Source organism: Lepisosteus oculatus, chromosome 4, assembly GCF_040954835.1.
Source record: "Lepisosteus oculatus isolate fLepOcu1 chromosome 4, fLepOcu1.hap2, whole genome shotgun sequence".
In the NCBI taxonomy this organism is placed as follows: Eukaryota; Metazoa; Chordata; class Actinopteri; order Semionotiformes; family Lepisosteidae; genus Lepisosteus; species Lepisosteus oculatus.
The window spans coordinates 37,877,436-37,901,251 of record NC_090699.1 but is presented as its reverse complement, the minus strand read 5'-3'; the positions used below and the strand labels follow the sequence as shown (position 1 = coordinate 37,901,251).

The window sequence follows — 23,816 nt, the reverse complement described above, 5'->3', positions numbered from 1 at the left end:
ACTGGCTACCGTTGCAAAAGCTACTGTATCGTTTGTCTGCAATACATGGGGACCACTGTACTCAGCAACCTGAAGAATGAAATCAACTCGCGCGTGTATCAAAATAGGACTTGTCAAAAATGTATTTTCAGTCCTGAGACGTACCATGTTCAAATCAAGTCTCCGATAGAAAAAAAAAACTTTAATTTTAAACCTCAACTCTTGTCGGTTATACATCAATATCAAGTGTGTAAGGAATATATCACATTAGCACAATTTATAATTTATAATGCTTAAAGTAGGCAACAGATATTTTATACAGCATATCGGAATATGGGTTTAAATATTTTTCTTCTATTTTTCAGGAGCTACTGTTCCAACAAAGTATAAAAAGGTAACGTACTGTAACCTTTTATCACAATACACAAAAACTGGTTTTAAATAACGGTTGATACTGAATAGCATCACTCCGCTTTCAGTTTAATTGCATTGGACATTAAATGCAGGATCACGCAATATGGAAAACAGCAATAACCGAAAGAGATATGTAATGCAACTCCCACCACAAGTTAATGGATGTGAGCTCATTATATTGCAAAGATTAATGCCGTGTAAAAAAGCAAAGGAGCAAGAAATCTCCCCTATCTTTCCTCTGGATTCAGCCGAGCTCCTCCCCCATGTGGTGCTTCATTTGATCAAATCCTTCAACGTGAACCGCTTCAGCGAAAATCACTTTTTACAACACCGCAACTGTAACCCCACAAGTTACAAGCAGTTCTGTAGCCGTAACGTACTGTAGCAAAGAAGAAAAAGAAAGACTAAAGGGAGCAAAGAGAAAAAAGCCAGTGTCTTTCTGTGCTACCAGCAATGGAGAGGGGGGTCGGTTTCAGCCCATTCTGGCACATTGGTGTTTGGGTCTGGGTACTGATCTTTACTTCTTTCCTTTTCGTTGCTAAAGGAGAGATTACTTGCAGGTCCTGCCATTCCCTGGTGGGTAAGCCACGTCCGCAGGAACCGTGTGGTGTTATTAAGATGGACACAGGAGAATCTGCAACTGGGCTTCAAGGGGAAGTTACTAGGTTTCTAGACGGGACAGCGGGGTCTGAACCTGCAAGTGAGGAAACTTACCATCTTGGTTGTGTTGCAGAAACTCCGGGTTGCCATTCGGGGCAAAGCATAGAAGTCAGCTTTGCACGAAAACGAAGTACTGACCGGCTGCATCTGAACAAATCACTTCGTCGAGGACTGCCAAAAACCGAGGATGAGATAAAAGTGACCAATGATGGCAAGAAAGTTTCGAGCCTTCGATGGAATGGACAGAAAGACGGCAGTGGAAATGCTGGTACACTTTATACTCCAGTCACCCGCAGTATAGTAAAAGACAGTTACAGCCACAGAATCAGAAGGCGCATAAGGCGACTGGGAAAGGTAAACAACAGAGTGAAATCATCCCCTGTACTGCAGGACAGGGGCTCGTCAGCTGCTGGTCACCGACGGAAGCGCAGCGCAGCGCTGCCTGACCACACACTGAGTCGGGCTGAATTTAGATGGAGCAGTGAGGAAAAGAAGATGACCACTTCTAGGCAGGAAGAGTTGAAACTTACCAGTTCCACCTTCGCATTGACTGGGGATTCTGCTCATAACCAAGCCATGGTGCACTGGTCAGGGCAAAATAGCAGTGTAAGTAAAATATATATGTTAATGTAATCAAGATTTAAAGGGCATACGCTATAAAGGGCATCCACAATTAAGCTTTTTATAAATTCCTGCTATTTAAATTCATGTAAGGTCCCTTCCAGCTTTATGCAGAGATTATCTGCACGATCGCGTAATTTATCTTTTTACAATCAATTAAATATATGTTAGCAATTACGATCAGATTTAAAACGCCTGTTAACGGCGTCCAAACGTTTGATAACTCCAAACGTCCGATATCATATCACTGTCTCAGTTACAATGATTGAAAACACCACATGATTTGTCCATTGTGATGTGGTAGGTTGGCTTTCTCTTTAGGTATTGTTCTTTTTGTAGCATTAAGTTTTGAAAGTTATTTTAAAAGGAAAATCGCCATTATGTCTCACACTAGTCTATAATATCAGACTTAAATCTATTTTTAATTGTCATTACACATTTATACAGTAATATTAACACTTTGGCTAACTTACAAATGTTTATTGAATTAAGCAATTAGAAGTTACAGGTGCACTACACTGCATGTTATTAAGATCAAAGAAGTTGCTGTGTACACTTGTGTCTTAAATGTCCCTTTAGATATCACTTTATCTGCTTTTATTTACATCTTAAAGTATTGATAACTGGTATTAAGTTGTTAAAAAACCTTTGAGAATATGGGAGCTATTATCCAGAAAATTGATCCAGGGACCAATCTTCAGAGACTACTTACAATTATACATAAATAATTTTACAGAAGCCTGCAGAAAGCTACTTTACTGTAGCTACTCCAAATGGTAAAAGTGATAATTGTGCAAATGGCAAGTTTTTGCATATTGTAGGCAATGGAAATTTTAGTGATTTAATTGATTTGGTTTCTATTTTTCAAGATATTTAAGATGTCAAATTCAATCACAGGATGAATGACGCAATCAGTAACTTTAAAATCTTATTGATTTTAAACAATATTATTTTTTTTGAAGAACAAAATTGTTCACTGTAAGCAACTTCTAAGAACATATTTAAAAATAAAAAATATCACTGTTAAATAGGGACTGGTAGATGTTAAAGCCATATAAACTACTGAAAGCATTGAGTGAATAAGATGGTATTTGACATCTAAATCATTTTATTTTTGTAATATGTTTTGTAATGTATTGACTCATTACTCAGAACCGAACAGATTTAAGAAATTACAAATCCTGTGCATTTAAACTTTTATGTTTGTAAGCAAAAAAACATGAGTTTAGAAAGAAAAGAATACAATTGTTAAATATGTAGTCTGAGAGCACTTAGAATGTTCAATATACAGTACTAGCAGTTTAAAGATCATAAAGTGCTACTTGAATATTGTACTTTTTAGGTCCTTCTGTAAAAACAGAATCCAATTTCACACTATCACACATTCATATTTTTTTCACGGGTTACTTCTGACATTGTTCTGTTTCATCAAGCAAGTAATGGAGATTTGTGTCTCTTCCCCATGGACTACTTCTGTGTGAAAGGGTAGGTGGTAGGCAAAACAGCTGTAGAGACAAAAAGAAAGTAAGAAACACATTATGCATTTTATTTTAATAGCTCCATTTCTTGGTTGACCCTCTAATAGAAATTCTTTAATGAAGTAGAAAAAAAAACAAATCTGTGAACTGTAATATAATTACTCAAATGTTCACTCGTTCTTTTAAATGTATAAATTTACATACTGTATTTAGGAGAAATAATTTAAAATTTTGAATTCTTGATGCTGCAAAGCAGAGTTCTATAAATAGCTACAGTGTACAAAAGCTTCTTAAGACTTAGGAATCCCACACAAATGCACAAGTTACCAGAAATTCCCTTAACAGAATCCTTGGTTTCAATTCATCTTCTTTAGTTTGCTCATATCTGATAAAAAGTGTCCTAATAATGCTTATTTTGCAAGGGGATTCTAAAGCAAAACATACTGTTTACTCATTACCTTGTGATGTAGCAAGCTCTTTCATTCTAAGAAAACACATTCTATTTTAACATTATTCTTTCACCCTTAATGTTGCCTTTAGCCTTAGATCCATCCATCTCCAGCTACTGTACGTCTTGTTACGTTCTCAAATAATTGATTCTTCAGATTTGAACAAAATGGAATTTTCCAGTCAATTCAGTGTGAGGCGTCTCAGTTTACATTTCAGATGCTTTTAATGGCTTTGCTTAATAATTGTGTCTATTTTAGTGTTTATTCATTTTTCCCACTTAGTACCAACTCCCATAGTACAGTACTGTATATAGGTCTAGTGTGTGGTCAAAGTTAATCAACAGTGTGAAACTAGACACTCTTCAGCATTTTATGTTTTGGGTTAATGGATCCAAAAAGTTCCTTTAAAACTAGGTTATAGATTTTTCAAATTATGTGGGAATGGACACTTTATTATTTTAAAAAATAAATCTAAATTTGGACTGCAATATTCGTGGAACATTTAAAACAAAAGATAAATAATGCAAGTTGTGCATATTGGCATTTAAACATTTCTTTCTGTTTGAATCCCATTCCTTATCAAGCTTAAAACTGAATACAAAAAAGGAGAATTACCCCTATACTGTAAATTGAAGGTACAGTATGTTGCATGGGAGTAACTGAAATGGAAGACCCGTAAATGCTAGATACCCCTGTTTAATGCAAAAAAAAATCATACTTGTAGATTTCAAATCAGTGCTCACTTCACTGCTCTAAATTATACCATTGAAATGTATTAAGTAATGAATCTTTGAAGTTTTGACCTAGTAAAAATAAATGCAATTTAGAGGAACAAGTAGAGGTTGATTTCACCCTGAAAAGAAAAAAAGAAAAAAAACTCACAATATTTCATCTGTTGAGCATTTTCAGCTGTTGTTGAGAAGGCTCAAGCATGACACATTGTTTGAGAAGGATGAATGGGCTTTCTACTTTTCAGATCTACAATACCTGTTCTTTTGCAGCTCACGAGCTGACACAACTCCCCACTCGAGCATCCTAAGAACGATGTATACTACACATGGAATAGGCGAAAATGTACTTTTGAGAAAAACTCTAAGTCCTAGCTGTTATTGTAGTTGCACTTTTTTGGTGAAGCCTGGCTAGATGCTGTATTTCCTACAAATTCTGCTGACATATGTATGTAAGGAATAAGACCTATGCAATTCTGAATGAATGCATCTTTTGTGTAGAAGATGGGGAGGGGAGTTGCATGGCACTTAATCAGTCTCGCCTTATGTCCCTACCAAAAATGTAGTGTTTCATGGGTGTTTTGTGAAATCACATTTCAGCTGTACTGATTTACAAAGATGATTTTCGTAAGCTGGTAACTTAGGTGGAGATTTAGCTGGAGGGAGGGAATGAGTGAAATGTGATATTTTTCCAATGCCCGTCTACAACAAAACAGTCTTTTCTTGGTTACTTTCTTAGTTACTAGTAATAGCATGAACATGCAACATGCACAACGTACTGTAACTGACAAAAATGTACTAATATGTCACAATCACGGTGCCTGTGAGTTTAATGGTGACAGAAGCTGTTGAAACAGTTTATTTATGGGGCCAGAGAAGCTCCTACTGCTGTTCATCATTTTGAGTGACAGGCTGTCCAGCCCCACAGAACCTTGCTGTTGATTGCTTTACCCCACTTAGTGTTGTCTCAGAATTAGAAGCTGCTCTGTAGAAAGCAGCTCAGGCCTGGTGCAGTGTAATCTTTTGATTCTTACAAATTCACTCAAACTATAGACCATTAGAAATCAAGAATGACTAATGAACTGCTTGTTTCTGTCTTAATGTCATTCTTTAAGTGTGAGTGGAGGAATACTTTATGGTGCCCCTCCGAGTACAGAACAATAAATAATATGAAATAAAGCAGTTCAAATCTTGGATGTGTCAGGAATAGTACCACAAGGAAGGCTCAAAGCTTTTAATATGACAGAAATGTCCTCATTTTTGAGAATTTCCTGCAATTTGTGGATATCTTCAAAAGACTACATTTTTTTATTTAAGGTTTTTATGTACAGAGTTTTCACACCACTGATTGTATAAGAATAAGTGCAATTTAACTGTCTTACATACAGAGAATCTTGTTTTCATATAAAAAATAATTTAAAAGACAAAAGATGTCTGTGAGGAGTAGATTTTGTAGTGCATACAGTATGTGCTAGATGGGTCAAATAACCTTTTTTGTAAACTTTTCGTCTACCCATTCCATATAACCAGTCAGAGATTCTGTTAAGAGAAACTCTTACTGTATGTCCATTATTAAAATTAACCTACATTCATTTATTCCATAAGGAAGGGTTTTTACAGTTTTTGTACAGTTTTCTCTAACCGGCTAGGCTAGCTTTGAATCTCTGTGAATGAAGTTTTACATTTCACTATTTAAGAACTAGAAACAAGATCATGAAATGACAATGCCAAAAATAAATAAAATGATACCCCGATGGAACAATACCTTAAACACCTGCTTGAATATGCATTCAGATACCCAGATTTTTCTAGTCTTTTTGCCTGTATGTTTTGTTCTAGTTACATGCAGTTCTTTAGACTAACATGGAAAGGAAAAACATTGATGTGGAATTCAGAATGCTTCGATTTTGGCCCACTGAAGATGGAAACAAACCGTACTGACTGAAAACAGATTTCCTGTCAGTCCTAAGGGACAGGATGAAACATGGCTTCAGATGGGGCTCTCTGGCTCTGATGATTTACCTATTTGCTTTTATCTTAGCTCTTTTGAAAAAAGCGAAATGACTCAAATTGGTTGTTACATACAGTATTATAAGCATTCTAGATCACATCAAAGATTTTAATCATGTGCTTTGGACTATTTTTATCATTTCTACAACTGAGAGACCTGCAGCAAGGCTGTTAACCAGTTGGCTTTGTCTTATGTTCATTTACAGGACTCTTATGTGTTTATCTGTTTATGGAATGTAATAAATGTCCCACTCAGTGTAATGGATCTAGAAGGCTGCATGTTGGGTATCCCTTTTTATGTTCCTTTTTTCATTATAAGCAGTGAGCCTGATTGCTAGGGTGACTGGTACTGGAGGATTATGTATTCAATAAATTGCTTTTCAAAACTTGATTTAAACTAAATATAAATATACTGTATTTTGCTTTACCACAAAATATCTAAGTGATACATTCTTGCACAGTTACAACTAGAAAGATTTGAAGTGTCCTCTTTCCTACTTATGAAATTACAAGTTAATTTGAAGCTCTGCTGGAAATAAGTTGGAAAATCAAATTGTAAATGCCTTATTAGTTTGTTTTATTCATTTAATTGGATAACCTTTATCTGCTCAATGGATCCATATTTGTAGACACCAGAAGTATGATATGAACTCAAGTGCACAATACGTAAAGCAATCAAGTTGAAATAATAATTTTTCAGAATGAATCTAAACTTTTGAGTACAATATTTTGAATATAAAATAGTAAACATAAATATAAAGGGCATTTTACATATTTTTCTATGTTCTTTAAGCTTTGAATACTTCAGCTAATATTACTTAGTACTTACAAGATAGATAGCAAGGGAAGTGTTAAAGAAATTACAACTGTAGTCATTAGTTGCTCTTTAGAATAGTTGAAAAAATGAATCCAAGACCAGCTTCAAATTGTGTGATGACATTTATCTTAAGTATTTCATTTTTTGCATCTTTTTATATGGGTTAAGCATTTTATACTGTATATAGCATGCTAGACACATTAATGGACTGTGGTTTGCAATTGTAGTCAGCAGAGTATGAAGTGACTTTGTGTTCTGTTAACATTCAGGCAAAATTATTGAAAAGTTGTATGTGTCATTTCGTCAAATCCCTTATTTGCAGTTATGTCTAATGCCTTTCCAAGTTATGTAAATAGATACAAAGAGAGAGAACAGGTGAGAGGTATGCAGTGTGTGTGATATGAAGAAAATTCAGAACCTAAACAGAAAGGATGTACACTTCACCATTTAGAGAGGGTGCCTGCTCTCAATCTGGAAAAGATAAATGAGCTGACATTCGGAGTGTATACACATTAGTAGTTTCCTTACAGCTTTGCCTGTTTTGCAATTCAGATTGACAAGGATGATTGTTTGAGCTATTGAAAGACAGTCAGGGCTGTTTTATAAAAAATAGTATCACCTGGCATCAGGTGCAGAATTGTATATGAACTTTGAAAAGCACAGTAGCACAAATTGAAACCTGAGCAATCTGTGATCCTTAGGAATATGACTGAAAGTGAAGATAAAAATGCATTTTTTTAGTAGAATGAAGCAAAGATTGGATGGAGGATGAGATGCTGCTGAAGTTAATTCAGTAGGTCAGTAAAAATTAGGAAGAGTGGGATGGCAGAATGACCAGTTTGTTTCTTCAATAGCACAGTTTAATTTAATTAAACCTTAATATTAGTGTTTATTTTAATAAACTGTATAATTTATTCTGTATTACCTTGACATGTGTTACCTTACTTAGTTTTGTGAATGACATGCTAGAAAATGTGGAAATAATACAAATTAAATAAAAAAATCAGATTTTAAGACTCCTTTTAGTGGTTTCCTGTTTATATATCGACAACAACAATGAAAATTGTGAAAGTTAATATAGTTTGTTACTGAAGTTCAACAGTTTCTTTTTCAAAATATTTGTAATTTTGTTGTACAGTATGTGTATATAATTTTAGTCTAAGTCTTTGCTGATAAATGTAAAACAATTGTTTGCAATCTGTTTTGTTCTTATAGAATAACAGACTACTGCAACATTCTAAACTATGCAACAAGTGTTTAAATTTCCATAAAATTTAATGAGTATGTATTCTGCTCTAGTAAAATTACTAGTTTAATTTTAAAGGATAAATTAAAAATCTAAAATAATTTGTGTAGAACCAGGCTTGTTTTTTTTAATTGTTAATTAAATCCACAAAGAATTCCCCAGGATCTCATTGTATTTTCTGAGCCAGTGAAGCAAACCAACAAAGGCTGTATTAGAGGCCGTGTGCTTGTGGCCATGTGTTTCTCAGAGTCTTGGGAAACTTCAATGAAGAAACCAAAAGAAAAAAAAAACAATCAATCTTGCAGATGTAATTGAAATTCCCTAAAGAGGTTATTAAACATGCAGTATCCTTTTTTTTCACTTCTTCCTATATCCAGCAAGCAGCACTGCAATCATTTCTATTATCCCTATTGTAGAAGGAAGAATGAAAATATTCAACCATTTTATTTAAATATTCTGGGTATGTAGTAAGTGTGCACCATATTTAAATAGACCTGTTCAACTAGGGTGAAAGGGCTTAAGTAATCATGCCAGTTTCAGCATCAAGAAAGATTTAATCCAATATTTACATTAGCAATTTATATGGTTATGTCTGTGATGGAACTCTTTATTTTTAACATTTTTTAGTTAAAAATCTACTTGATCATTATTGATATTTTGAATCCAGTGTTTGTTGCACTATATGTGAGGTTGAATAGACTGTAATTTCTCTTTTAAATCAGGTCAGGCAGAATCAATTAATAGTTGTAGGTGAAGTTGTATTAAATGAAATGAGGATCTAAGCAAAAGAAACCCCATTCCCTGGAAAGCAACATAAAAAAACATAATGTAGAAAGCAATAGGATGCCTTTTCATAGAAGTGAGATATATTAAAGTCGGGTGTGATTTAAAAATCTTTAAATGAATCAAAAATGTATTTTTCTTTGACTCCTAAATGCTGCATATGATAATTCATGTAGGTGACAAACAGAAATGTAGAAACGTCATATACTATACAAATGAGACATCATAAACGCATCTTAAGATACAAAATGTAGAGCCCTTACAGAAAACCTTGCCTTTTGTATGATAAAAGTACTATTAAAATATGAAATTGCAATGGACTGTGATTTTCAGCAATATTTAAATGTACAGTACTCGGCACAAAGCCACTTTGAAAGACCTGTCACCATTTGATGAAGATGTTCAGATGTCAGGTGTTCTACAGCTACTGGTGTCTATTTCATTCATTGTACCCTTCATCAGGAATAAAAAACTGTGATAAGTTCAGCTTTACCCGTGTAAGTGCCCATCTCCCAAGTACTACAAAGTCATTATCATGAACTTTGAATCCATTATAAATGGCCACATAATGACCCTGTGTAGGGTCTGATTTTTCTTTAAAGATTCTAGCTGTGGATCTGATTAGCAGTTGCTAGGACACTTTTCCAGACAGATACACCAAGGGCTTCATTCTGTGCTAAAATATTGTCTAAAATTATCTTTTGCATTAACTGTTGTTTTCTAGTTTAATTTATATGTTAAACAGAGTGGGGAGTACAGGTGGTGGAATGGCAGAGTTGAAGAAAGTGTTTGACTACTGAAGGCTGACCTCATTAGAATTTCAGGTGTTGCAACTGGGCACTGAACTCAGGTATAATTAATTCATCCACACAACAGCAGGATACTCCAGAGGGCTTGCCAGAGACTAATAAAAGAGCCAGCTCAGTGAATTCTGCTTTAGTTGACATGAAGTAAAAAGAAATCAGCCAAGACTAGAATAAACGTGTGCTGTTCATGCTCAATTGAGTACTGTCTCAGTGTATTATGGCCTTCATACTTCTTCATACAACTGAAGAACTCCAGATTGGAGTAATGGATTCACTTGTGAAAGATCTGCAGTGTTACCATGCTTTTATATCACATTGGTCAGTTCTTAGATAGGATGCGCTTATCAGGCTTACTGCTGATTTCATTGTAAGCACCACTGTATGCAGCTGCTGTGCATCAGTGTGTGGATAATCAGAAGACAATGTGACACATGGAGCTCAGAGCAAAAGCTCCATTCTTTGGCTTACACGGTTAACACATAACTGTAGGCTTGCATCATGGTCAAGGTCAGTGTGTGACTGACATGCAAAAGCATTATTCACTTCATGTCTCTGCAGCTTGTGCTATTGTGCCTATTGAAATAATCTTTATGAGCAATGAAAATTGTTGTTTTTACAGTTTTATCTGTGTTGATGAAGATGTCAATGCTGATAAGAAGCTCACATTCTGAATGCACTCTTTTCCCACTGTGTTAAAATTGATGAATCTGTACTTTTGAGAAAGAAAATGATCACATCTTATCAGAGTGTTTTATTAATATCTCTAAACTTCAAACTTTCAACGCCACAAAACAGTTATCTTTGGCTTTAGCAATATAGAAATAATTTCTGAAAAGGAATGTATTATGTACAATTGTTCTCATAGAGGTTTCATTCTTTTCTTCACTTGCTGTATCTGCCTGGGTGGGTACAATAATTCCTCCATGGGTTTTGCAGAGTTTGCATCACAATGTGTATTCAGCCAGTGAGATATCCAGGAACAATGTGCTTGATTGTGATATAGTGGGTTTTACTGGAATGCAACCAGCATGAGAACAACTCCCATCACAAGTAAAAATACTGTACAGTAAGTATAGCAAAGTACTGTAGTTAATTCTAAGCTGTTGTGTTAATTCTAAGCTTGTTTCATAGTCAAAATCTTCCTAGGTAAATATGTATTTTTACCCAATAGAAATATTGCTCTCCACTTAAAGATGGTTTTACCTGCAAGTACTCCTCATTTGTTAAGTTTGGATGCAAATCGCATTGGAACATTTCTCTGGTGAACTAGCTGCACAACTTGCACTTGTCTACTGCATTATGTTAGTCATTACAGTGACTAGTGAGCAGGAAGGGCCGCTTCATCTTGCAATTTGCATGAACTCTCACCAGTGGTTTGTGACAACAATGGTGACCATATACTGTAGTACTTTGTGCTTGATTTCAAATTTGTTAATTTTTTTATACCGTCAGTTAATTTGTTACCAGGATTTATTAACCGGTCTGAAAATTTGGGACTGCAGTTCCCCTTTAAGCTTGTTTAAAAAAAAATCACACTTTCAATATCATTACTCACCATTGCTGTTCAATATCAGCAGCCTTAATTCAGGCTTTTGAATGATATAGCATCAGGGTACTATTGTGCCATTGATTAATGGAATAACAAAATATTTGAACTGGTTTAGTTCATATACAGTCACTATGCTAATTCATATTTGCTTCTGCAAAATACTGTGTTTTAGGCTGGAATTCTGAAAGATTTGTAAATGTAAAAAAGCACATTCAACTACTGTACTTTTGGCCTTGTAAAATACAATTACAGAGAAATGACTCTAGGTTCAAAACTCTACATTTGTACTCTGGTCAGAATTGTGTCAGTTCCATTTTGAAGTTTAATGGTATTGCAGGCCAGATATTACGTATAATGGCTTCCAATCACGTTTGGCTCTGACAGATAATTTTAACTTGCATTATGTACATTGTCTTATAAAGAGAAGGGACTTCTTTATCTGTATAAAACTAAAAACACTAAACAAATTTTGCTGTGCAATTCAACCTCATAAATGATATTGACTGTCTGATATTCTTCACGTAGCACTGTACAATTGACAATGAACAACTGGGGGACGTCAGTCAGTACACTTTGGCTCGTGGCGAAACAGTTTCTAAAAGCTTGCAGTGAAATTGGTAAAGGAAACAGCACCTCTTCAATCAATGGTAAACCTCCTGCAAGAGCTATGGAGCATGTCAAAAGTTGTTTGGCTTTATTTATGGGCTAGAGAGTGAAGGAGTCTACCTAGCCATCTTTATTCTCCCTGTGCAGTAAACGAGCTGTTGCTGTGAACAGAGGAAATTGTTGATGATCCCAAATTAGGTAGGTATAAATGAGCAATTCAAAAATGTCCTACACTTGAGATGGCTCAAGCAATTAAAATCCTTTGTTCTTGAAAGACAAAAGAAGCTCTTGGCTCTTTCTGTCTGGCATTGAGATAAGAGATCACTATATTGGCAATATACAATTTCTTGTATTAGGAATTTGTCTTTTTCGGATACCCCAACTTGCTCTCCATGAGACATGTAGACAGGGAGAGAAGCTTGGGGTCAGACCGCAGCGTCAGCCATTTATACGGTGCCCCTGGAGCAGTTGGGGTTAAGGTCCTTGATCAGGGGCCCAACGAAGTAGGATTTCTCTGCAGGCCACAGGATACGAACCGGCAACAATCCAACCACAGGCGCAGATCCTTAGCCGCAGAGCCATTGCACCACCCATTGCTTGAACTGATTTATTTATTCCATAAATAATTAGAGCTGATGAAATCTAAAATATGAATTTAGTGCTCCAGAACTGAAATTAAAGGTTTGTTGGTATTCTCAGTGTGTACTAAAAATAAAAGCATAAAAAGGTAAAAGCATTATATGAGAGCGGAAAAATGTTCCAGCCATGCTGTTCAACTTGATACCCTTGCTTCTTTCAAGAAGATCCTTGAATCAAGCAGCTACTAACTACCAAATGAGTTAGATGGACCAAATGTCTTCTCCTCATCTGTAACCATTCTTATGTTCTTATGTACACCACTGTACTAAATGTTGTTTTTTCTATTAGTTTTGTTGAAATAAGTCATATGAAAAATATTTGTCTTATGATCAATATTGTTTAACATTGACTGTCAATCAAATCTGAAATCAAGTAACTCCATCCTAGTAAGAGTACAGTATATAGTGTACTGGGATTATATTTGTTCTCACACCTTGTAGGTGATTGAATAATGAGGACTAATTTAGGAACAGCTCTTTTGTCTTTAATGAGCCTTTATATAAACATGTACATGAAAAAGTCATTTAATAAATATACTTATAGTGTCAACATTGATAAATAAAATAAATCAAACCATACATCTGTCCATCACAGGGTACACACAGACACAGACAAACACACACACACCAGGGCCAGTTTCCCCTGTGATGAATGTTGACCTCTGAGCCATAGTATGTGTTTGGATGATCTATCACTATTGGCTTGCGGAAACCTTCCAGGCTCGTAAGATGTACTGGTAGTCCCCTGTCAGAGAAGCCTGCTCAGTCCCAAAAACTAGCTAATCACCCGCAGGTGTTTATAGATCTGTGTATTAAATTCTTCTTCATCTACTATAGTACAACTCTTTGATCTTCAGGAGATCTGCATATTTTAATCGTCAGGAGGGCAGAAAAGGGGAAGCTTTATTTTCATTCCCTTCGCGCACTAGCACACTCAACTGGGCACACCCATCCATGGCCAGCCTTCCCTTTGCTGGGTGTGCCTTACCCAGTTTAATCATGGTGTTTCCCAGTTTCCAGCAGTAATCTACTACTAGACGAAGATTCTGGGAAATTTAAATTAATCCAGGATACATATTAAAAGTGCTGTATTCACTCTCGATCCATCTTTCTTTACAAAATCCAATCCATAACACAATCCTTGCAAATTTTGTTATCTCTTTCTAACCCTTTAGATTTTAACAGGTGCTAGGTCTCTTGGCTGGCTGCTGATATGAAAGGACTTATCCTATGCTATCATATCTCTTTACAGTTCATATTACTACTAACTCCTTTCCTAAACTGCAGTAGCATAGATGCAACCCCCCAAGCCTAAGCACTTGACTGCAGATATTTTCCGACTGATGCTCCTGAGGAATATTCTCTGGAAGCCAATTACCCATCTTGTATGAGCTTGGACTGTGAAGGGAACCGGAGCACCTGAAAAAAACCTACATGAACATAATGAGAACATTCAGACTCCATACACATAGCACCCTAGGTCCCCAGTGCTGTGAGGCACCAAAACCATCCAATGGGCCACAGTGTCACCCACTGAATAGAATAAAAAAGCTGCTTGCAATGTTATAGTGCTTTTTTATACAGTAGATAGCAGGTAAGGGACAATATTCAACATACAATATTCACAATGCTGGTAGACTGATTCTGTTTACATTGGAAAGTGCACACTTTATATTTATTGGGAGTTTTGATGGCATTGTACATATTATATTCTGCATTTTAAATTGTAATTGAAGGAGGTGAAGTAGATGAAGGAGGTATTTTTTCATCTTTTTTCATGTGATGCTCTTCTTGTATCCCTGTTAAGTGTATACAGGATGCATATGTTTCTTAGATTCTTCTGGAGAATTTACAGTATAGTAGCAGTAAAGCAATACATGTTGAGTGCAGTGTGCTGACCATGGTGCTGAAATGCATTTGGTTTAAATGCAATTAAATGAATATGAGCTGTCACTACTCTGTAAGCTTTTATAAACCAAATACCCTATTTAGGCATGTATAGTCTGTGCATGTCCCGTCCTTCCCCATCCACCACCTCTCCCCTGGCTTTATGCACAGAGAATGTCAGTGTCCATATATCTTTCTGTCTCTCACTGAGTTCTTTACCTTTTTATGCATCCTTTGTTATTTATATGTATCCTTTGCGCTGTTCTTTGCTTATATGTATATTCCCTCTGTCCAGAATTGATTAGAGATATATTTTATATGCACTGATGTTTTATTAGCATTTACTGCCATTGGGTCTGTGTTAAAAAGCAATAAATCACACTTTAATTCAAGTCGTAAACCGGGAGAAGAATAAGTATAAAGCCGTACAAGATGATGACAAATGACAGCACTAAAATTACTGAGCAAAACAGAGAGATTTATTTAATATGTTATTTAATGCATATATACATATACTGTATATATCCATAAAGAAAAGATACATTACATATATTCCACACTATAGCAATTCACTGAATTCATGCAACTTACCTGTCCTCTGCATGAATATTGTTTTTGTCACATTCTTTAATAAAGAACATTTCTAGAAATTCACAATGGGTGCACAGTAGTCTTAGGAAATTTAAGATTTCTCCTTCAGACCTGATTTTTCACAAGCAGCATTCTGATGTTTAACATAACTATGATTTTTAACTGCTTCTCCAGATGAATACAAATATGTAAGAAATATTCCTGTTTGAAAAAATACATTCCACTAAGATATTCAAACTTTTTTTTTCAAACTATGAATTTGTTTGAAGTAATCTATTTTTATCCCTTAGTACAAAATTCTGTTCATATGTACCTATTATGCAACTGCTAGCACTCCACCTGGGAATGTTAAATATTGCTGTTTTGTGCAGTTTTGCTTGCACAAATCTGCAATGCTGCAGCTTTGTAAAATCTTTAGTTTTAGCGACAAAGTGAAGCATGAAAATGCAGTGTATTATTTGAGGCTAATCACAGTAAAATGTCCTGGAAACAGAGATCCTTGGCTTTCTGAATCATATGACAGGACCCTGTAGAAAGAGTATAATATTGTAACTAATGAGGTTTCCACTTGCATTCCTCTTGCCCTGAGGCAACATACTGAAGAGCTTGTTTAGTTCATAAGGAGACCTTACTGCCATACCTCTCAGTAGAGAACCTAGCTCTGAATTGTACCTGAAGCAAGATCATATCATGTTTGATTCCTCCAAGAGAGTCATGGTTCTGTAAAAAGGAGATCTGAAGTATGCCCAAATTACACTGGTGTGAGAAAATGGAAATGAACTGTTGTACATTTCACTTGTGTGCTCTTTGTCTGATCTTTCGACACACTAATGATTCCAGAACTCTTTCTTCAATATGGTAGTTATGAGCAGAACTTGTTATAAATACAGTACCAAATAAAATCACAAGCCACAGTGTGTATGTACAGTATGCATATCTATCTATCATTCTTACTGCACAGTAATAATGAAATAGAAAGAATGTCAATGTTGCAATTTTATTGTTTCTATATTTACATTTAGCATTTTGTTTTGCTTCCAGCCTCCTGGCAGCCTATCAGAACATTCCATCAACAAGTACTTTAGTAATTTCGTTTAGAAACGATATATAAGTAGCATAAATACTGTATATACTGTAGGATCTATCACACTGAACTTTTTTTAGCCAAATATTGTGATCTGTGTAAAACCTAAAGAATATAGTAGATCAAGACGTTTGCTTACTGTTGGAACTTTGTAAATGTTGTAAAACTTGTTTTTATCACTCTGTTATCTTTTATGTTCTGCTTGTCTTTCCTTTTTTATGTATAGTAAGTGAAATCTCACTTTAGGATTGTATGTCATTTGTAATGTACTCTGTAGCCCAGGCATTATTACATATAAATACAAGTATGAGAATATTGTTGGCATATGTTGGCATACAGTTAGCATTTTCCATTGTTGAATTTTATCTCTGTATTAATCACACATAAGTGCTGGTCATTCCAAAAAAAGGGCTCATGAATATGAGAGTAAGAGTGCTTAGGTGTATGAATGATTTTCCACTCATTATGGTGCACTATACACCAGCCAAAGGACAGCTGCCCGCAGTTGCCATTTGACATTTTAGGCCTCAGAGCTAATAGCAGAGTTGTGGCTAATCCCTTTTCCTGTTGCAATCAGAGTGGTGTACTGTATTTTGTTTAAACTGAAGCCATGCTTCACAGGTGATCTTTTGAATTAAACATCTTTCATATCATTGCTGATGCACAGCCCCTGGCAGTTATGCTGTATCTAGCCTGCTCATAGAAAGATGCAAAGCCCACATAGGATGGTTTACACTACAAACCACCTGTGATAGTAAAATGCATTGTTTTACTCATGCAGCTTGACTTACAATTAAGTTACTTTCCCATGTCTTTTTATTTTTAAAATGCAGCTCAATTTTTCTTATCCTTACGGAAGGGCTTTCTGTGGTTGCCAGAGCAACGACGTTTGAATTCTCGGATGTGGACGAGTAAGGCAATGCTACTGAAAGGATTTTGAGGTTGCCTAAGCAGCAGTAGGGTGCAGTTCAGCTTCAGCACATTTATTCATTGTTTTTGTATCTACAGTAGGAGACGTCATGTTTAAATGCAAAAAATACAGCTATGTACGCTCATCATCTGTAATCTAGTGCAGTTAACATCTGCAAAACTAATTGATGAATAAGAAAAAAAACTTTTCTAATTTTACATAAAATGTCACAGAAACTTTGAGTATGAAATTACCATGTGAAACATTGAGAACCAGAATATTACTTTTTATGTTTTAGAAAAGATTTAATAAAAACTGCAAAGTTAGAGAAAGCAATCAGCTACTCTAATTGTAAGTTTAATTAATCTAAAGATAAGTCTTTTCTTACATCTAAATTACAATTAGTTTGTCTGAAATTGTTGACTGCAGAGGACAATGCTGAACACTACCCTAAAATTAGTATACACAATTTATCAGTTTAATTTCTATATCAGAAATGTGTTACCAGGAAATATTAACTCTGGCGGTAAAAAAATAATTTGCTGAAGTTTTGACAGACATATGTTTTCAGTAGCTGGTACATCCATTATTTATATTTGTACTGTATGTGCATGTATGATATAATAAAGCATACTGCCTGTATTAATTTACAAAAATACCATTGCATTATAGTATTGTACTATTTAATGGATAAAAAATTGTAAGATTAAGACTTAAAATTTACATCTGAAAATAATAAAATGAAAAGACTTAATATTTTGTCTTAGCTTATTAAATCACTTGGTCCTAACATGTCCAAAGCAGAAAATTTGTATTAACAAAGATGAGTTCCATTATGTGACTGCATGCGGTGGAAAGCATTAGCACAGCTGCTTGTGTTTCATACAAAATAACATAACCACTCGTGATATTACATGATGTTCTGTATTGGAATACAGTATGCACCTGAAAATAATGGGAATCTAATGACAAAAATATTTGGCTGACACTTTTATACAAAGCTGCCTATGTTTGCTCTCATTTATATGAGTATTTTACTGATGTAATTTTGGTGAAGTACTTTCTTCAGGTAAATCAGTGTTTTACCACATCCTTCAAGATATGAGACCAGAACTGTACCCACAGCTCCACTCTGCTGCCCTAAGTGTAATGATGTACTGCACATGGCCACTGACTACAACAAAGAGCGCAGAGATTGAAAATGAACAAAGAGGTATACTGTAGGAAAGTGGGAGCAATTGTGTTTTGGAGAATATCATCATTATATTACTTTCAAGAACCACTTATCCAAATCAGTGTCATGGTGGCCTGCAGCTTTGGGTGCAAGATGGGATACACCCTGGATGAGATAACAGTCTACCACAGGGCACACTCACACCTGGGCCAGTATTCGTAACAGCCAGTTCACTAACCACCAAGCCTTTGAACTGTGGGAGGAAACTGGAGCACCCAGAGGAAACCCATGTGACATGGGTCCATACAAACTCCGCACAGGAAGCACCCCTGGAATTAAACCAAGGGCCCCAGTGCTGCAAAACAACAGTGCTAACCACGGATAATGTCTTGAATAAATATTTTATAACATTTGATATGATTCCATTATGTATTTAAAATAATATTCTGGATATCACCATTTTTTGTGGTTGTTGAGAACTCCAGCATACAGGCTACAACATTACACCTGCTTTTCAGAAGAAAGACAACACTTTGCTTAGATGTGTTGCACCTCAAGCTTTTTTTCCTCATCTGTTACCCATATTGACTTGATTTAGTGAGAGAGAGCTATGATATGAAAGGGATCTTTCATTTTCATATTCAATAGCTCAAGATTGTTGGCACCAGCTGTGTATCGTATTATCGCATAGATAGCAGGTGCCTAATATTGGCATGTTATTCATTTATATCAAATTAAATTGCATATGCTTCTTTCTTAATTCAACCTTTGAAGAAAAGACTTAAAATTATCTTCATGCTTAATCGCATCAGTGTTCGGTTATTTAGAAATTACTCCTTTATAGCTACTTGGATTCGGATACAGTGCTTGTCTAGTTGCAAGTACTCACAAAGTGTATTACCAGATCCTTTGTTTTTTAAACATGCTCTCCCAAATAAGCAAATTACAGTGGTGAAAGTAGTGAAGAAAATTCTATTTAATTTAACCTAAAGGTTCGTGGAACTAGCTTTATTTCCTGTAAAAATGAGCATTAGAGGCAAATGGCTTTATCTATATTTAGCTGATAAATGGATTGGTTTTATATTTTTAGAATTTCTTTGGTCGAGAGCAACTGAGGGTTTTAATGATATATACTGTAGTTGTATAATTTGATAATATGTCCCAGATAATGTTACTTTGTAATATAATTTTAATATGACATGAGGAAATGTAGTGTATTATAATATCTAGTATTGTAATACAAATTATCTGGTTATCCAGTTAAGAGCAGTGCAGTATTAATTTTATTTGTGCCTATATTCTTTATTGTTTATGCTGTATCTCATTTCTTTCCAAAACTATTGTTACAATTGAAAACTACAGACAGTTGTTTACAATTTGCTGTCCAAATAAGTCCATTTCATTTTAACTTAAAACATCTTGTGTTTGGTTATGTTTTTGTGATAAATGAAAACACCCATTTGGCTAGTCACTGCATTCATTTGACACCTGAAAAGAAGTGCTTAGAAATGCAAATATGAATTTCTGAGGGGGGTAATTGACACTCAGCCAGGTGGTGTTTCTAAAATGCAATTGCTGCCATAACTAATCAGTCTGCACCACCCTTTCAAATCTAGCGAAAATAAATGCATCTATAACAAAGTTAGAGTGCCTGTTGGAAGGACATCCTAAAAATAACCTTTTGAATGATTCATATGCATTTTATTTTTTCATTCATTTACTTTAAAAAAACTCTAATTGAATTCATTTTTCAATATGTTCTGCCACAAAGAGTCGAAAAAGTTCCAGACTCTCTTTTATTCTGTTCCAAACAATTACATTCCTGAGAAGGAAAGTTAAAAAATGGTGGATGTCAATACTTTTTCACTTTTATGAGGTCTGTCTTATCTGAAATGCTACTGCAGTGGACTGAAAGCAATTACCGTACTTTAACTGCACATCTCAGTGACATCCTAATAATATGAGAGGCATAAAGCATGAAGCTGAAATTCATAAAAAACAGAAGGTAACAGGATTAATATTGTATTGCTCATTTTTCCACCAATGACTTATTTTGGGGTCCTTGAGCAAGTTATGTTTAAAATACGCTCTACTACAGCAGACTCAGTGTAGGAAGGTTGTGGACCCCTGCCTTACTGGATATCATGTCATTTCCTGGAAACAGGCACATTTGTAATTTTGACAAAATGCTTAAAGTGTTAAATGTTAAAAAACCCTGTTACAGTTTTTGCACAACATAAATAATGAAAAAAGGGCAGGGTTTTCTGTTTGGTTTTTAAATAAATGTTGCAGTGATATTCCTCATAGGTGCTGGATAATCTTCTTTCTTTACATACAGTACTTTATTCAGCACCAGTGAAGACAGATGGGGTTACATTAACTTGATACCAACATCACTGTCAAGGATTCCAAGTGTCAAGGATTCTCAGTGTGTCAGTGCAATGATTTCATGATTTCATCAGTATTAGTGTAATATTTTTAATAACAATGCTAGCTGGTAGGTTTTTGTTTCTTTCTAAACAAAACCATGGTTTTGTTGCTCTTTCATTATATATACATATACTGTATTATTCCTATGCACTGTTGCATCCAATTATAGCAAGGCTGATATTGTTCATAATTTCTCTGGAGAGAGTAGAACATTTTTTACTGTAATGCCTACCTATCCATTTTCTCACAGAAATTAAAGTATGCTTTTATAGAAATGGATGATCAAATTTAACTTAAAAATCCAGTAACAGCGTGAGGATTATTTGCATCAGAATGGAGAAAGAAGCTGGTAAAAGTAAGACAAAAACAAGAAAAAGAACCCATTCCTCTTCTGTCATTCTCATTTTCCTTTGCTGTTCTTGCTCCAATGCATGGCAGTAAAATATATTTGATATATTCTATACAATAATATCATGAGGGTAGGCATGGTGCTTTAGTTCAGGTGGGTAGCTGCATCAGCATGCGTAGGCTGCAGAGGAACAAGTAAAAGGTTTATTCCAAGCTGAAAAGAGAAGAAAGGCATGGTGCTTTGTACATGATAGTAGTGTTGCTTCACTTTTCTAGGATTCCTTTTGAGAATATATCTCTGTCTGTATGGAAATTGTATGTTTGCCCTGCATTTGTATGGGTTTTTCCTGGTACGCTGGTTTCCACCCACAGTCCAAACACATGCTGTTTAGGTTAACTGAGACCTCTATATTACTCCCTCTATATACAGTATAGTATGTGTGAGTATGCCCCACAGTAGTCTGGCATCCTCTGCAGAGTATACCAAATACCATGCACCTGCTGGGTTAGACTTTAGATCATTGTCAACAAGGGTAATGCTGAAATGAGCGGACAAATGAATTGGTGAGGGTTACACTGCACCATAGATATCCGTATGATGCCACACAACTAGCTGACAGATGAATTACGCTTTTTGTTCTCATTACGGACTGATAAAAAATGTTGTTGGTACTGAACTCCTGTACCTTCACAGGTAATCTGCAATGTGAGGATTATGAATAGATAATTTAATTCTGCTACACACCAGGTATAAACTGCAGGCCTGTTATTTTTGTTATTAGATCATGTCATTGGCACGTTCAGTTCTTGAACTCTTGACAGTTACTGTACATGTATGTGAACATTGTGTAATTATAACTGCATTTGTTTTCATTGATCTAGTTTGTTTATAAAAGTGTAGGACATTTAAATTTGTTTAAAGGTTTGGTCTTTGTTTAATGCCCTCTTTAAAATATGAAAAATTAATTTATTTTTATGCATTTATGCATCTCTGTGTTTTAGCTTGCTATATAGTTTTACATACAGTATAATACTTACTGTATAATGAAGTTATTTCTTCTACTATAGATACCATGAAGTGTTAATTTTATTTTGGAAGATATCCTGGATGTGGAGCCATAGTTTTCAAAGAATAAACATTACTAATGGACCATTATGACAAACCTATCTATTTTCACCACCTGCAGGGCAGCGAATTGGAACACTGGGTACTGAACACTGAATTGTTGTTTTTGCAGTTTTTGACTTTATTTCTTTCCCCTACAAATCAGTTACAACCATGACTGTATCACCTGATTGTATAAATACAGTAAATGAAAATGAAGAGTAAATCTAGAGTACATTTTGGTGTCATAGACAAACCTGTTTGTACTCTTCAGTTGAAGTAAGCTACAGTAATTGTTTTGTTCCTTAGACAGTTTAGGGGAAGTTACTTAACCATACGATAAGAGCTGATATACAAAATTTAAAAAAAGGCTTCATTATATGACAATGAGGGACATTTCTATTAAAATAATGGATATTTTGCATAGTTTTTTTTTCTCCCCCAAAAAAGACAAACAATCTTTGCATTTTTTTTTTAAATCAGCAGTACTTGGCATCTCAGGGTGTACAATTCTGTTTATAATGATAAAATGAGATGAAGAAGACTCATGGATTTGTAAATCCTGATATCAGCTGGATGCAGTTGTCTTTCATTCCATTCTTACCCTGTATTAAACATAAAAAACCTGCAAGGGTTGTTTAGTTTCATTTGACTGGGCTGTACAAATTAAACTTTCTTTGTTTTCTTCACCAGTTTGTATTTGCCAAGGTTAGCAAACATGTAAAATTAATGTACTCTCACTCAGGCTCTGGAAAATAAAATCTGATGGCCTTAAAGTATCTCAGTCTATATTCTAGGCAAGAAAAAAACATTTTAGACCTCCTGATTGTTCAAATTGGAGGTATAGGTTTGTAAATGGGACTGAGAGCTCCTATGGACGGGTGCCAGTTCATTGCAGAGAAATCTAGTGAAAACACATCTACTATCTTGAACACAGAGAAAAACACAGAGAAAGCGTGCCATAATAGAACCCTGGGTTCTGAAACTACTGTATATGGCAGCAGCACTAAATTCCAGTACAGTATGTGCACCACCATTGTTTTCTTTTATAGACAGAGCACTTCAAATTCCTTTGATTGACAGCATTCCAAATAATTCTACATATATGATTTAGTCCTATAATTCACAACTTCAGCCGAATTTACTTAGAATAGCTTTTATGCTTTGTTGGAGTCAATTTGAAATAAAAACACAGACATATTCACTGTAAGGATTTACATGCACTATTGACATACTGTAGTAAGATTTTCCAAAGTCAGCTAGAAGAGATCAGTTTTGTACAATGTAAATCACAACTTAATTGTTCCGATTCAAATTGAAATGAAGAAATTGATGTCTCAAACACTGAGATGGATCAAGAAGAAGTGAGATGACTGCCTTTTCTTCCCAAGCAGTGTCTAGCATCTGGGTGGTTTTCTAGAGAATTCAGAGAACTGAACATCCTCAGCTGTCAATGGTAACAGTCAGTTGAAACTCTGTGAAGAAAGTATGTCTACCACGGGA

At 35.2% G+C, this 23,816-nt stretch overlaps 1 protein-coding gene across 3 annotated transcripts in view; it reads left to right on the top strand.

Moving 5' to 3' along the window:
- Nucleotides 1–501: 501 nt before the first annotated feature.
- Nucleotides 502–23,816, top strand: part of sorcs1 (sortilin-related VPS10 domain containing receptor 1) — a 231,540-nt gene continuing 208,225 nt past the window's right edge. For 2 of the 3 annotated variants that reach the window (XM_006630828.3, XM_015347402.2), the window contains exon 1: nucleotides 503–1,659. In XM_006630828.3, the coding sequence (XP_006630891.2) occupies nucleotides 847–1,659 (813 nt within the window). In that variant the 5' untranslated portion in view covers nucleotides 503–846. Of the gene's footprint in view, nucleotides 1,660–23,816 lie in introns of all 3 variants that reach the window. The other variant, XM_015347403.2, reaches the window with a different exon arrangement.